This window comes from Echinops telfairi, unplaced genomic scaffold (genome assembly GCF_000313985.2).
Source record: "Echinops telfairi isolate 266 unplaced genomic scaffold, ASM31398v2 ScPeMD7_7412;HRSCAF=8450, whole genome shotgun sequence".
NCBI classification, from domain to species: Eukaryota; Metazoa; Chordata; class Mammalia; order Afrosoricida; family Tenrecidae; genus Echinops; species Echinops telfairi.
The window spans coordinates 1,639,742-1,654,602 of record NW_022111312.1 but is presented as its reverse complement, the minus strand read 5'-3'; the positions used below and the strand labels follow the sequence as shown (position 1 = coordinate 1,654,602).

General features: G+C 56.9%; 1 protein-coding gene across 1 annotated transcript in view; it reads right to left on the bottom strand.

Moving 5' to 3' along the window:
* ACACB (acetyl-CoA carboxylase beta) overlaps positions 1-14,861 on the bottom strand; it is a 125,725-nt gene that overhangs the window by 29,546 nt on the left and 81,318 nt on the right. Inside the window, exons 19-27 of the mRNA XM_045296685.1 lie at positions 14,088-14,201; positions 13,578-13,667; positions 11,653-11,771; positions 7,611-7,748; positions 6,873-6,972; positions 6,650-6,757; positions 3,602-3,658; positions 3,113-3,154; positions 1,457-1,672 (exon numbers count right to left, since the gene is read on the bottom strand). Of these exons, the coding sequence (XP_045152620.1) occupies positions 1,457-1,672; positions 3,113-3,154; positions 3,602-3,658; positions 6,650-6,757; positions 6,873-6,972; positions 7,611-7,748; positions 11,653-11,771; positions 13,578-13,667; positions 14,088-14,201 (984 nt within the window). The remainder of the gene's footprint in view (positions 1-1,456; positions 1,673-3,112; positions 3,155-3,601; positions 3,659-6,649; positions 6,758-6,872; positions 6,973-7,610; positions 7,749-11,652; positions 11,772-13,577; positions 13,668-14,087; positions 14,202-14,861) is intronic.

Sequence of the window (14,861 nt, the reverse complement as noted above, 5' to 3'; positions counted from 1 at the left end):
CTGACGGCAGTGAGTTCACCTGCTTTTGCAGCCCCCTGGAGAGTTCCGTAAGAGCCCTGCTGGTGTAGTGGTTAAACGTTGGGCTGCTCGCTACAAGGTCAGCAGTTTGAAACCACCAGCCGGTCCTTGGGAGAAAGATGGGTTTTCTCCTCCTGCCGAGAGCGACAGTCTCAGAAACCCACAGGGGAAATGCTACTCTGTCCTACGGGGCCACCCTGAGTCGGAATCAACTCAGTGGCAGAGAGGTGTGGGGAAGACAGGGAACAGGGAATCCTGACTGGGGGAATCCTGCGTGTCTTCAGGGTGATGAACAATTTCGGCAATGGATCGTGGTGATGATCGGTCAACACGAGGAAAGGAGTTGTGTGTGCAGAAATGTTGGAGAGGCGGGGTTTTCACAAACAACAAACACACGGACCCACAGGACTACAGGACAGCTACCAAGCAGGAGCCCTGCTGCAGCTACAGACTTTTGCTGGCAATGCGTCAGTCTTGGATCACGTATTAGAGGAATGGAAGGAAGATAAGTAACAGGAGAGACCTCTTGGGGGGGCAGCTAAGGAAAGGGGAGTTCTACAGAACCGTTCTGTACTCCCTGCACACCCTTCCTGGAACCCTGACAGGACTGTGACAAAGAAAACCAAGAAGACCCTCTTTAGCGGGGTGGCCACGCAGGCACACTAGCCACGCTGCAAGTGGGCCGTCACCGCACAGGGACCGGAGAGCTAGCCGGCGTCCGGCAACCATGACACACCATGCTGATCAGCGTTGGTCCAGGGAGGAAGCTCGGACGGCAGGCAGGGACGGGTCCACAGCTGGACCCTGGTGGCACGGGGTGTAGATCGGAACTCGAATTCTTAAGAAGGCCCATTGAGACCTAAAAATTGCTCCAAGAGTCTATTATAAAAAGTTGTTGGAAAGGGCATGCCTGCCGTATATTCCCACAGTGACCCTGGAGGGTGTGGACAGTGACTAGATAGGTGTTCCCATGCAAACCACCTGTTCCCCAAGCGCCCATCTGTGGGCCATGCCCCCCACCTCGGGGTGCCCTGTGCTCTCGGATGCTGAAAGGTGGGCCTTTTCAACTGAACCTCTGCTGAAGTGTGCCTGTCACCATTACAGGTGACTTTTTAAAATCAGGAAGGGTGGCAACTTGCCGAAACCGCTCAAAACTTCCTAATGTAATCCTGGGTTGCTTTTATAATTGCAGGCCGCCGGGAAAGCCAGCATCTCTCCACGGCGGCCCTTCTCCTCAGGCAGAGAGAGCCACGCTGCACAAGAGACCGGTGCAGGTGCCCCCGGGGATACACTCACCAGCCGCTCCCTGAGGCTGGGCATCCCAAGGGCGAGGTAGTTCCGGGGGTGCACTGCCCCCAGCAGCCAGTCCAGAGCAGGGACTTGGGGCGGGGAGTCTGCGCCTCAGGGGGTAGGGGTGGGGGTGGGCCTTAACGCTCACCTTTGTGATCAGGTCCGAGTGCCGGATGATGGCCCGGATGAAGAACCTGTGGTCTGTCACCTCAGCGCCCTCTTTCACACGGGCGGCACCCAGGTACAGGTGCATCTTGTGGTTGGCAGAGGGCACCGCCTTCAGGTCGAAGTTTCGCATCCGGCTGAGCTCCAGCTGGAAAGCCAGCGCCGGCTCCAGGTGGCGGTAGATGCGGTCTTCTGCAAACTGCAGGCGGACAGACACGCGGACAGGCACACGGAGGTATGCACACAGGCGGAAACACGCAGACACAGTGACACACAGGAAGATACGCATATGGATAGAAACATGGAAACATGCACAGATACATGGATACACTCATCGACAGACACACACCGAGATACACATGGACAGACCCATGGGCACACACCAAAATACACACATGGACAGACACAGAGATACATGCATAGACGGACACGTGGAAACACACAGGTGCACACATGAACAGACACAGATATACATGCATGAAGAATACACACAGGTTGACCCACGGACACACACAGATCACACACAGATAGGGATGGAAACACGGGAAGACACGGATACACACACACACAAAGATACACACAGGGACATAGACCAGACACACAAATATAGAGACAAGAGACACGTGTATAGACACACACCAGATGTGTACACACCACACACACACACACATACACAGGTACAAACATAAATATACAAAGGCACACAGAGATACACACACAGGCAAAGACACAAACATGCCAGGCCCATACAGAGACGTGGACACACCAGATACGCAGACGTAAATACACAGCAATGTGCACAGAGACACACATAGAATTGGTCATCAGGGTGCTGCTCTGCGTGGTCCACACCCTATCTATAGACCCTCGTGTCCATGAACCTAGCATTCCTGATCTAAGCTCAGCAGAAGGAGAGCAGTCTTGAAGGCTGGGGACAGTCACCTCTGTTAAGGCTCAGAGGTGGCCGAGTATCTGTCTGATGGGCGTGTGGTCAGCCTCAGAGCTCCTGAGCTCCCGCTGAACCAAGCTGACCCCAGCAGATCTGCCAGCACAGCCAGCAGGCAGATGCCGTCCAGGTGTCACTGAGCCCTGGCTTCTCTGTGATAAACAGTCCCCCCAAAAGAAGCACCCGGTCGTGCTGAAGATCAAAATGAGCAGTGAGCGGAGAACCCAGAGGAGGGATGGTTCCTCGCTAGGAAAGGCACCTCTTCAGGTCCATTCCAGAACAGAACACTGAACCTGCATGAGGTCCGGGCCTGTGCTGGGAACAGGTCAGCCAACTGATAAATGTGTGGAAGCTGCACGGCTATCAACAAAACATCATTTACAGCAACAGCCGGCAGGGCACAGTTTGGCAACCTCTGTCCTAGGTGAAAAAGAAACACTAAGGAAAAGAGATAGGCTAAGCCGTCCGACTGACCACACCAGCAACTTCCCAGATGACCCAAGGGAGAAAGCGTCCCATCGGAGCTGGGGGGACTGAGAACTACCTCAGCACGGGCTCTGCTCCAAAAACCCACGTTCCAGCCGGAATCACGACCCCAGAGGACAGGGCGCCCACCCACGGCTGTCACGGTCTAGAACCGGGGCCACGCGCTCCATGGATGTAAAGGTGCATCAGGGTTTCCGGGGCTCCTACCTCGTCTCTTGCCCTGAATGTAAAAAACTTGGGAAATTCTTTCTGCAAAAAGACAACAGAAGACAATTCCGTCAAGCCAGGCTGGTTAAATAATTGGCGCACTTACTTGGTGGTTTGTTTCAAAAATAAATACATAACCCAATCTGCTTCTAGAGTGGTTCCTTTAGAAAGCCTCCTCCTGTCTCAGGAGCCCTGGTGGAACCGGAGATTAGTACCCGGCTGCCATCCATGAGGTTACAAGTTCAAAGCCACCAGCTGCCCCAAGGCAGAAAGATGAGGCTGTCTACTCCCGTAAAGATTTGGGGTTTGGAACACCCCCATCCCCACCCCGGGAGCAGTTCTACTCCATCCTAGAGGGTCGCTCTGGGTCAGAACAGGCTCCATGTTCCAGTTCATGATCGATCTCTCCCACCCCAATCTGCAGGATGGCAATTGGACCCACAGGACGGGGCTTTGGAGGAGGGCCGAGAGTCATACAGACAGACTGACCTTCTGGGCGATCAAGAACGTGATTCTCCGGAGTCCATACTCCACCAGGATATTCTTCTGCATTGAAAAGCAGAGACACAGGGGACGTGACAACCCGACCCGCGCTACGGCCTGGATGGGTCCTGGCAGTCAGAGACGCCAGGCGTGCAGACTGCTGGCACGCCGCTTGACTTGACTCTGAGTAGCATGTCCCGCGTGTTAGCACAGACTGGAAATGTCTGCTGTCTGCAACCAGGCTGGCAGCCCACCAGCAGCCCTGTAAGGTCCACCTAGAAAACCCTGTGGGCGGTTCTACTGGTCACACGAGGTCTCACCGACACCCGCCAGCACCAGCCAGGCTCAGAGGCCGAGGGTGCTGGGGATGGAGGTGGAGAGGGGCTTCTTTTGAGGGTGATGAAGACTCTCTACAACGGATGGAGGGGTGATTATGTGCAATTCCAGGCAGACCTTTCAAACGCATGAGCTGGAGGTGAGTCGTAGGGATTGTGAATTATACCTCCCCAACACTATTACTAAAGGGGGAAAAAAGAGGTGCTGGTGATGGACGGGCAAACAAAAGGTGGCCCGTGCAGGCAACGGGACGTTACTGGGCCATCAAGGGCCATCCGTGAAGTTCTGGTCCGTGCCGAGACTGGGATGAACCAGGGAAACTGTCAGGGCACGGGGGAGTAAGACGCTGCCTGCCGTGTCAGGGTGGTGAGGGAAATGATTAGGGGACACACCGAGCCAGGCCTGTTCCTGAGAGGTGAGAGCTCAGAAGACCCCTGCTGTGGGAGGTGGTGGGGTGGTGCAGGGAGGGGCTGCGGAATGAAAGGGGTGCCAGCCAGACTGCTGGTCCTCACGGGGCACCTGCACAGGAAAGTGTATGCAGGCCCACACGTGTCCATGTGAGTGTGTGGGTGGGTGAGTTAGTTAATTGTGCCAGCCTGGCCGATAATCACATGTGGTGCTGGTTGAAAGGCGGAGGGATAAATGGGTGGTGAAGCCTCGCCTTTCTAGTTCTCGGGTCTCTTGTTTTGTGATGGTTGCATCGGGTGCAGCTGCCTTAGCAGTTCCCTGCTTCAGCTTGCAAGATGGATTTCCTACAAGACATCCCCAAGGAGAAGCCGCATGGATCTATCCCGATGCAGCCCTGGGTGCTGGAGCAGCCGTGTGGAGACCCCTGCCAGTGCTGAGATGCTTACACGTTCACTGACTCAGCTTTCCTCCTGCAGTCGGCATCATTGCCTCTGTTTTGTGAGGTGGAGGACTTTGTGGACTGGTGTTGGGTATGGGTTAATGTTGGACTTGTTGGCTTGGGCAGCATTGGGTTGGGATGTTTTTGTGATGCACATTTTCTTTACATAAAACTCTCTCTTATACGTGAGTCGCCGTGGATTTGTTTCTCCAAAGTACCTAGACTAATACAGTGGGTATGTACACATCCTACATGAATGTGTGTATACATGTGTGTGAACACGTGTGTGCAGACCCGGGTGCACATGAGCTGTGTGCATTCATGGAGCTACATGTGTAAATGGGTGGGTGTGGTAGGTAGGCAATCTCATGTCAACTTGAAAGAATTATGAGTGAAGGGGTGGGGTCTATCCTGTCAATCAGGCCATAGCCAATGATGCCTGTGTGGGCGTGGCCTTAACATAAAGATTCTGGACTCTCTCTCACTCTATTCGACATTTCTGTTGACAAGCCACATGGTGCCACACTGATATCGGCCAGCGCTGAGATGCTTCCACCGCCACTGGATCCACAAGACTTTCCACCTCGGGCCTGTGATCTTCCTGCATTCAGCATCATTGCATGTGCTGCATGAGTCTGAAGAAGTCTTTATGGACGAGCATCGGACATGGGGGCTAATATCAGACTTATGGACTGGATCTGGACTGGGCTGGGATGTTTTCTCAATATACAATTGTTCTTTGATATAAAACTCTTGCTTACACACACAAGAGTATCTCTGGATTCATTTCTCTAGTCAACCCAGACTAACACAATGGGTCTATATGTGAATGTATGTAAATGTGTGTATACAAGTATGAACATGAGTGTGCATGTAAGTCTAGATACACATACTCACACTGAGGCTTACATAAGTCAGTGTGGGTGGCCAGCACATAAACGGGTACTTGTGTCCTGTGTGTATGCATGTGCATGTGTGTACACGAGTGTGGCTGCACACATGTAATGTGTGCATATATACTATGTGCATATTCCACGTGTGTAAACATGAGTGTGTGCACAGCAGTCGGATAAGTATGCATGTACACACATATCTGTGGCTTGTGCACACATTTAATGTGTGAATGCGTGTGTCATGTGCATATGTGTACACATGTATTAATGTGTGTACGTGTGTTTTATATGTGTTTGTGTGAGCATAAGTGATATGTGTGCAAGTGTACAAATGCATGTACAAGTGTGCATGCGAGCATACGCGATGTGTGCGCATGTGTATAAGTAGGAGAGTGTATGAGAATTGTATGTGTGCATGTGAGCATGAGTGTGATGTGTGCACATATGGAATAGGTGATTGTGTGTGCTGTGTACATGTGTGCAAATGTGGCGCTGTGTGTACATGTGTGGATTGTGTGTGCGTATACGTATTGTGCATGTGTGCAGGCACGTGACCTTGTTCTGTCCCTAGGACCTGGCTTGCTGGCTGAGCCTCACTTGCCCCCCTGGGGTCCCTGCAGGTACCTCACCCTCGTCCCTACCACTGGGGGGGAATGTGTGCTGGACATGACCACACGCACTTATAGGAGGATTCTGAAGTAGCCGCAGTTACTTGCATTCGTGGTTGTCCGTGTAAGTGGCCATTTTAATGCCGTGGCTTCCGGTCATTCCAGCGAGACCACCCTCCTCCCGCCATCACTGGCAACGAAAGAAGCTGCCCGCATCCGTTACACATGGAGAAGCCGAGGCTCGGCCATGCTCTGCCCCTGCTGCCCAGCTTGCCCGCTCTGCAGAAGCCAGGCCTCTCTGACACGCTCCTCACACCACTCAGGCACGGGGCCACCTAGCTGGGCCCGCCCGCCGCCCCCGCCCAAGCACCTTGGACTGCACAAAGGTGCGGAAGACGGGCACCAGGTCCTCATCCTCCAGGTGGTCCGTGGACTGCAGGGCCACATTCAGGATGTGGATTGGTTCATCCCGTGGGTACTACGTGGAGGAAACACGAGCTGGGTGGCAACCATCCACACCCACCCCCCCGGCCCCCAACACCTCCCTGGACCCAAGCCCTTACGCGTCTCCCTCACTGGGCTGGGGCAAGTACCTTGCTGTCATCTTCAGAATACAGGGAGCTCTGGGCTTGGCTGAAGAGTGGGGCGTCCTTGGGCATGTTGGCGAAGCAAGAGATCACTTCATCAAAGTTCCTAGGGGCACAGGGGGGCAGCTGCCCAATGCTGGCCAATGGGAGCGGCAGGCCTGGGTCTTTCTCCAGCCCACACTCGCTGATCTTAGCCAACCTGGGCAGACCCTCCCTGGTTCCCGGACCAGGCCAAAGGCTGGGGTCTTCCCACAGAGGGAAGAACAGACTTGCAAGGTCCCAGGTCACACACAGAGGGACAACAGGGGGCAGCAGTGGACTGGAGCTCAGCTCTCACCTCCCCTTCCCACTGCGGGTGGCTGGGGGGGAATCCAGATCCACCCCCCTCCCCTCAGGCCAAGGTTCACAGCACAGCACGCAAGGCAGGCAGGTAGGGCAGGCCGTGAAGGCGCTGACCGCCAGGGCTTCCTGAGCCACTGACATGCTGACTGTGTTAGACCTACGACTTCCTGTACACTGTCCAAGGGTCACGGCTGCCCTCCGAAGCACGTCTTTAACTCTGGTACCCATTTTACAGATGAGGACCAGCAAGGCAGAGAGAAATCTCACTATCTGCTGTGGGCCCTGCAGTTAAGTTCGGAAGGTGCAGAGATGGGGGCTGGGGTGGGTGCCCGTGTGGACTAATGCTATCATGGACAAGACCACTCGGTGTGGGGGTTTGGGCGGGGGTGGTGGGTAGGGTACCTGATGAAGTCCTCGAACCTCTGGAAGGCGACCATGGCCCCCATGCGCTGGCACTTGGGGGAGAAACCGCTGTCCATGTAGAGCTCCGTGCTGTGCCTTATCAGCTCGGGGTTGGTAACGCTGATGGGAATCGCCATCCTGCAGGGCGGCAGGGGTGGGTGGGGTGCAGCAGCTGTGCACAGACCCAGGCTGAGCCAGGGGGCTGGGCTGGAGCATTTCAGGAAGAGCTCCTCAAGTGAGCGAATGAATGAATGAATGATGCATGCACACATGCCAAGTGCAAAACTCCAGTCCCGACACGGTGCTGATGTAAATCCAAAGTGGTGAATTTAGACCCATGGATTGAACATGCCCAACGCCAATGTCCCGCTCCACCCCCCACGTCCCGCACCGAGAGGTGGGCTGTACCCAGCCAGTTGGCCCAGGCCTCTGTTCACACTGCTCTGCACTTACATCAGCAAACCTGCTCGCTGGTCAGACCCAAACCTCACCCAAAGACCAGTAGCAGCCTATTGAGGTGTGGGGGTCTCTAGTCACCAGGGTCCAGCCCATGGATCACCTGGGGGGCGGGGGGTAGACTTCGGTGTAGGGGGCATTATTTATCAGGTAACCAGCACCAAACACCGTCATCAAACTGACTCACGCTCACCCAATGCTGACAGGTTCCCAAGGCTGTCTGTCTTTACGGAAGCAGCAGGCCGTGGTGGCCAGTGGGTTTTCAAAGTAGGTTTAGCAGCCCAGCACTGACCCTGAGGTGCCACCAGGGCGCCTCCTCCTCCAGAAGGTGCAGAGGACGAAGGCGTCCGGCTTGCCTGCTGGGCACTTCGCTGGGACCTGAGGACTCAGGGCCTTAAGGGCAGCCACACCAGTTCTACCGGCTCTTGGCGCCAGTCAAGTGACATGCTGTGCCTCAAACACAGGCTGGGCGCCTGGAGTCTGGGATCCCAGCACCACCCGCTCCCCGATCAAGGTCCAGGGCACCAACTCCCAACCTGTTGGTTGGCAGCCTTTCACCTCGGTCAGCCCACCCGAGTATCGGAGGGATCAAGATGGGAGCCCGTGAGGGGCGCAGATAAACGTCCCCAAACTGCCACCCGCGAGGCTGGGCTGGAGAGCACCCCCCGGAAGCAAGGTCTGCCAGTCTACTTCCTGGGAATCAGATGCGCGGAGAGCAGTGCCACTCCGACACGGGGCCTGGGGCCACCCAGCGCCTCCCTCAACTCCTCTGCGACTGGTCTGCGTGGCCCTGCCGTGAGGAGGCTCTGGAACCGTGCACCTGGTCTCCCCTGACTTCGGCTCCTATACCTTGTCCCCTTGTTGATTTCCCTTTGTGTCTTTTCAGGGAAACCGATCAGGGCTGGGATGATGACTCTTGTGCTGAGCCCCGTGAGGACCTCCCTACCCTGCCCCAGCAAAACATCGAAACCAGGAGGTGGTCTTAGGGACCACCCCCCAACACATGGGGCAGGACCTGCGTGTGTGCTTCGGTGACAGAACCCCTGGAATCAGCCTCCGTGCCCCTGTGGGGCTGATCAGACTCCCGGCGGCCAAGTCCAGCCAGCGGACCATCATCTCAGAATCGTGGCCCACAAGCCCCACTCAGCCCGTCTTTCTCTTGATTGGGTTCCACGTCACCATCCTTTGGGGGGGACGGGGGACGGGTAAGATACAAGTAAGATGACAAACAACAGGAAGTGCCTTCCTAAGAGACCAGCCCCTGAGGCAAGATACACACAGCTCTCTGAAAACCCCAAGAGGCTGGAAAAACATATCCCTGCTCCAGAAAGCCTGAAACCTGCTGCCCGCGTAGACACAAGATCTGATCGATGCAGCCCCCACGAATCAGAGTGGACCGCTGCAGCCACAAGCAAAGGCCTCTGAGAAGCAGACGGGGAGACGGCAGAGCGCGAGGGGCCCCTCCAGAGCCCAGAGCCCACGGCTGCTGTAGAGAGCAGCATCACTCTACCTGACCAGGACAGCACCGTGGGCCCTGCAAGATGATGGGTTAGGAAAGAGATAAGGCGCTCTGTTGGCCGGGGGACTGCACGGTGAGGCGCTCACCGCGAGGTCAGCGGTTCAAGCCCACCAGCTGCTCTGTGGGAGAGAAACGGCGTTTTCTAGTCCCGTAAAGAGTTACTGTCTCAGAAACCCACAGGGGCGGGTCCTCCCTGTCCTAGAGGGTGGACATCTATGGGTCAGCATCAACTCGAGGGCGGCGAGTTGCGGTTTGTGTTTCCAGAGTAAAGAGATGGTGCACCTGGACGTAGGTGTGCAGGGCAGGGCTGTTCCCAATAGCCTAGCCGCAAGGTCAACACAGCCTGTGTGCTGCCTGCACACCCAAAATAAGGTCCACCCATACAGTGGAACATTAAAACCGCGGCTGTGTCAGTTCAAACACACAGGGACCTGAGAGGGCAGAGTAGAATCGCCCCCCCAGGTGGCTTCCAAAGTGACAGTCATTACAGAAGCGAGAACGGCTGCCTCCTCTTTCTCCCAGAGAGAGGCTGGCAGGCTCGAACCACTGACCTCAGCGACGGCAGCCAAGTGCTAACCATGGTACCGCCGATGGAATATTACTCAGCCATGAAGAGGAACGGAGTCCGGGGCGTGCTATGGTGAGGCTGGACCTCCGAAGTTATGCTCAGTGATGTGAGCTGGACACAAGACGGCAAATAGTGTGGGGTCTCAGACAAGACTCGGGCCGAGATATCACATAGGCTGGTGGCCACCAGGTGCTGGGGGGCCAGGGGGTGGTGGGGAGGCCCTGCTGAGGGGGCTGGAGCTTCTACTGTGGGTGAAGAAAAGGTGTGGGGCATAGGAAGTGGCAAAGTGCCATCTTGTTGGTTCTGACCCACAGTGACCCCCGTGCACAACGGGACGAAACACTGCCCGGCCCGGCCCCACCCTCACAACCGTCCTCATGTATGAGCCTGTGGTCACAGCCACTGTGTCCACCCATCTTGCCCAGGGTCTTCCCCTCTTGTTTTGCTGACCCTCTATTTTCCCAAGCATGACGTCCTTCTCCAGGGACTGGTCTCTCCTGACCACGTGTCCCCGTGCGTGAGACAAAGTCCTGCATCCTTGCTTCTAAGGAGCTCTCTGGCTGCCCTTCTCCCAGGACACTGCTGCTTGGCTCCTGCCGGTCCACAGTGCTGCCTGCGTTCTCCGCCAACGGCGAATGCACCGATTCAACTCGACTGCACGCGGCATCGTGAAGGGTAACAGAATGCCAGTGAACGGTACATTTTAAAATGGTGAACATGGCTAATTTTAAATTACAAATTATTTGACCTTAATGAACAACCCCCCACACATCCTTTTCTTTTGTAAGGGATGGTGGCCGAGCAAGTCAAAGGTGCCGGGGACACCCTCTTCCCATCAGGGGCCACGCCCAGCTGCGTGGACACAAACGAGTGGCCCCTTGTGCCCTGCAGCCACTTCCTCCCCCGCCAGCCAGGGGCCACTTGGTGCCTGGAAAAAGTGAGGAAGGGGCAGACCACCTAGGGTGGACCCCCAACTCCATGTGAGCGAGCAGAGTGGCCTGTGTCCAGTGACAACTGGGCTTCCTGAGCTGTGAGTCAGGACGAGGGATCATTGCTTCTGGGCAGAGAGATGGTGAGGGGTGGGTGGGTGAGATCCAGGGCTCCTCCGGAGCCTGCCTGCCCCCAACAGCATCCACCATGACAAGCTCGGTGCTGCCTAACTCTTCCTACTTCCCCCGGCCGGGCACTGGGCACCATCCCAGAAGCAAGGGCGTCTCCTTTCATTCACTCTTCGAGGCATCTGTGCAGTGCAGTCCACTGGCCACGGGCCATGGGTCACAGACACGGGCCACACAAGACAAGGAGCACACGGCTTGCAGCCACGCTTCCCGGCCGACGCTCGCTCGCTCGTCTAACAGCACACGTGGGCCGTGGCCACCACAGCTGACGGCACGGTTCTGCGAGGCCAGTACTGGGCCAGCTTCGTTTCTGCCAACCGTGGATCAGAGCAGGGGCAAGGAGAGAAGCCCCAGCATCAGGCAGGGTGCCCATGCCCTTACCGGTTGGGGTGGGAGGAGGGCAGCATGAACTGGAACTCTACCACGCAGGTGCCGTCGGGGAGCTGCCGGTGCTGCAGGCTGTTCAGCTCGTAGGCGATGTAGCCCCGGCGCACGTACACCTGGGACAGGGGCACAGAGAAAGCGGCTCAGGTGGCGCGGAAGACCTCCCCGCATGCCGACAAGACTCAGGCTGGGGGGGCACCACAAGGGAACTCCCAACAATCTGGAGGCAGCCACTGCTGCCGCCGCAGTGCCAGGCAAAGACCTACGTCCTCAGCCCTGCCCCGGGGCAGTGGCTGACATAGGTCATCTGTAAAACCAGAGAGCTCTGTGGGCCATCGGGACCTCTGTCCGAGCACCTCAGTTCTGCTCGGAACTCGAAAAACCAAAGTCAAACCCAACCCACTGCCATCGAGCCGGTTCTGACTCAGAGCAACCCCACAAGACAGGGTGGAACCGCCCGTGTGAGTTTCCAAGGCTGTAACTTGTCCCAGGCTCGGAAGTAATTCTTTCTGTCTCGGAAGCACAGCCAGAGGGCTCCCTAGAGGCCCGGACGGTGAGACTTCGTCTCACATAGTAGACATGTGGTCAGGAGAGCCCAGTCCCTGGAGAAGGACATCATGCTTGGCCAAGCGGAGGGGCAGGGAAGCCGAGGAAGGTCCTCAACGAGATGGAGGGTCCAGGGGCTGCATCCCCGGGCTCACACTAAGAACAGCTGTGCGGGTGGCTCGGGAGCGGGCAGTGTTTCCTTCTGCGGCGCACAGACACGCTGGGGGTCGCATCCGACCCGACAGCCAACAGCAGCTCTGCTCGGGAGCTGGAAGCCACGCCTCCCCCCTGCAGAGCTGCTGAGATCTGCAGGAGACCGCGCAGTTCGCAGCCCAACTCGCGACCCGAGAGGGGCCCCGAATGCGACGCTTGGAGGTTAACATTCACCAGTGCCCTGCTTAAGAAGCCTTGGTGGCACAGAGGTTAAGCAATGGACAGTTAACCGGTGGGCTGGCCGTTGGGACCCACCCGGAGCCTCTGCAGGAGAAAGGCCCATAAGATCACAGCCCAGACAACCGGGAGGAGCCATTCCGCTCCTCACACAGCATCACCACAGGTGGGGACTGACCTAGTGGCACCCAGTTACCACTACCTGCCTTGCCCGGGTCAGGCGGGGTCCACTGAGCGCATAGCACAGTGGCTCTGCGCCAGTATGTTGGACCAAAACCTGAATCCTGGCTCTGAGACTCTGAGCAAGGCGTTCGCCTCCCCGCGCCTCAATTATCCACTCTGTGTGATGGGTGAGCAGCCATACTGGCTGCGCCTCAATTATCCACTCTGTGTAATGGGTGAGCAGCCATACTGGCTGCGGTAAGTACATGATTCATGTCGACTTGAAGCTATCGAAGAGTGTACAGGTGGTAGTCAACCTGTCAGTCAGGTCGCAACCTGACAGTGCCTCCTTGTGGGTGTGGCCCTCTCATCAGGAGGGGCCTGGGAACCTCCCCCAGCCTGTCTGCCCCTTCACCTTCCTGCTGGTGGGCCACTTTGAGACCTGCCAGAGCCCTGTGATGCACCCACCACCATTGGATCCACCAGACGGTGCACCCACCGGCCTGCGATCTTCCTGCATCCTGCATCATTGCCTGCGGCTGGGTGCGCTGGAAGAGGGACTTTTGGACTATCATCAGACTTAAGGACTTGAGTTGGCCTGAACGTGGATGTTTCCTCGATATCTAATTGCTTCTTGATATAAAGCTCTTTCTTACACAAACGAGTGTCAGGGGATTTGCTTCTCTAATCAACCCGGCCTAACACACCAGCCTTGTGGAGAGAATGAGTGCACAACCGTTGTACGGCACTGCTTGGCCCGGGAGCGAAAGGGGGACGGGGGCAGGGGCGAGCTGCGGCTGTGACCAGCACCTCGCCCCCCTCACCTCCAAGGACGCCATGCAGACGACCTTGTTGCTGTGATAGAAGAAGGTGGGCAGGACGTCAAAGATGGTGGTCTCTGAAAGTATTAGTTTCTGCAGAAAACGGAGAGGGGAAAGCAGATGTCATCCGGTCTGAGTGGGGGGAGGGGCAGGGCGGGGAAGCAGGCTGGGGGAGGCTTGTGGTACCAGCACCCGTGCTTCCAGGGCCCCCCTACGCCGTAAATGGACATCAGGGAGTTTGTAAATGGACATCAGGGAACGAGCTGCAGGGATGCGTCTGCACGCCCCCCACCCGTACCCTCTTCTGGACTACACCCAGCCCGCCCTCTCTGTCCCCCATGGCACATGCCTCCAGCCCGAGCTGCAGGCCACTCTCCACTGGCTCTGTCCCTCTGGGAGGAACTGCCTGCCTTTGCCACTGTGCCTCACGTACAGCCACGGGCACAAGCGCCTACCTCCCTGGGCACCCACCCAGGGGCCAGGTGGATGGTGGGAGGGAGGGCAGGGCCTCACCTTGAGGTTTTCTGGGCAGAACTGGTGGCCGTACATGTCAATGGCGGACAGGAAGATGGACTCCACCTGGTTGTGTCTCAGCTCGTAGGAGGGGAGGTGGGAGGCGATTAGCACCTGCAGTGAGAGGGAGGAGGGGCTGGGCGGAGGGGCCTCTGGTGTGTGTGTGTGGTGTGTGTGTGGGGTGGCATCATCAGGGTCACAGAGTAGGGCTGTGTGTGGCGGGTGGATACACAAGGGGGCCGGACATGGGCCTGAACACAGTAGGGCCGCACACATAATGGTCATGTGCACAATGGATTTGCTCATGTGGAGCCATGTGCCACGGAACCACAGGGGGGCATACTTTTCCCCCATGCTAGGGCTACACAGTCAGCCCACACAGAGTGTAGCCACACACAAGGGGACTGTGTACAAAGGTGCTACCCACAGTGGGGCTGCATGTGGTAGAGCCATGCAAAGTCAGACTCACGTAGTCAGGCCACATGCAATGGGCTGCATACAGTGGGGCTGGTATATGACGAGGCTGCCACAGTGTGGGGCGAGTGAACTCATTCATACAATGAGTTTGTGTACCATGATGCAGCACACAGTGGGACTGCACACCGTAGGGCCACATGCCATGGAACGGCACGTGGCAGGTCCCCACGTGATAAGGATGCACACAGTGGGGTGGCATGAAGTGGGGCCAAGTGCAAGGGATTTACCTATCATGGCGCCGCACACAGTGGGGCCATCTACAATGGAACACACGTGGCAGGTTCCCACATGGTAAGG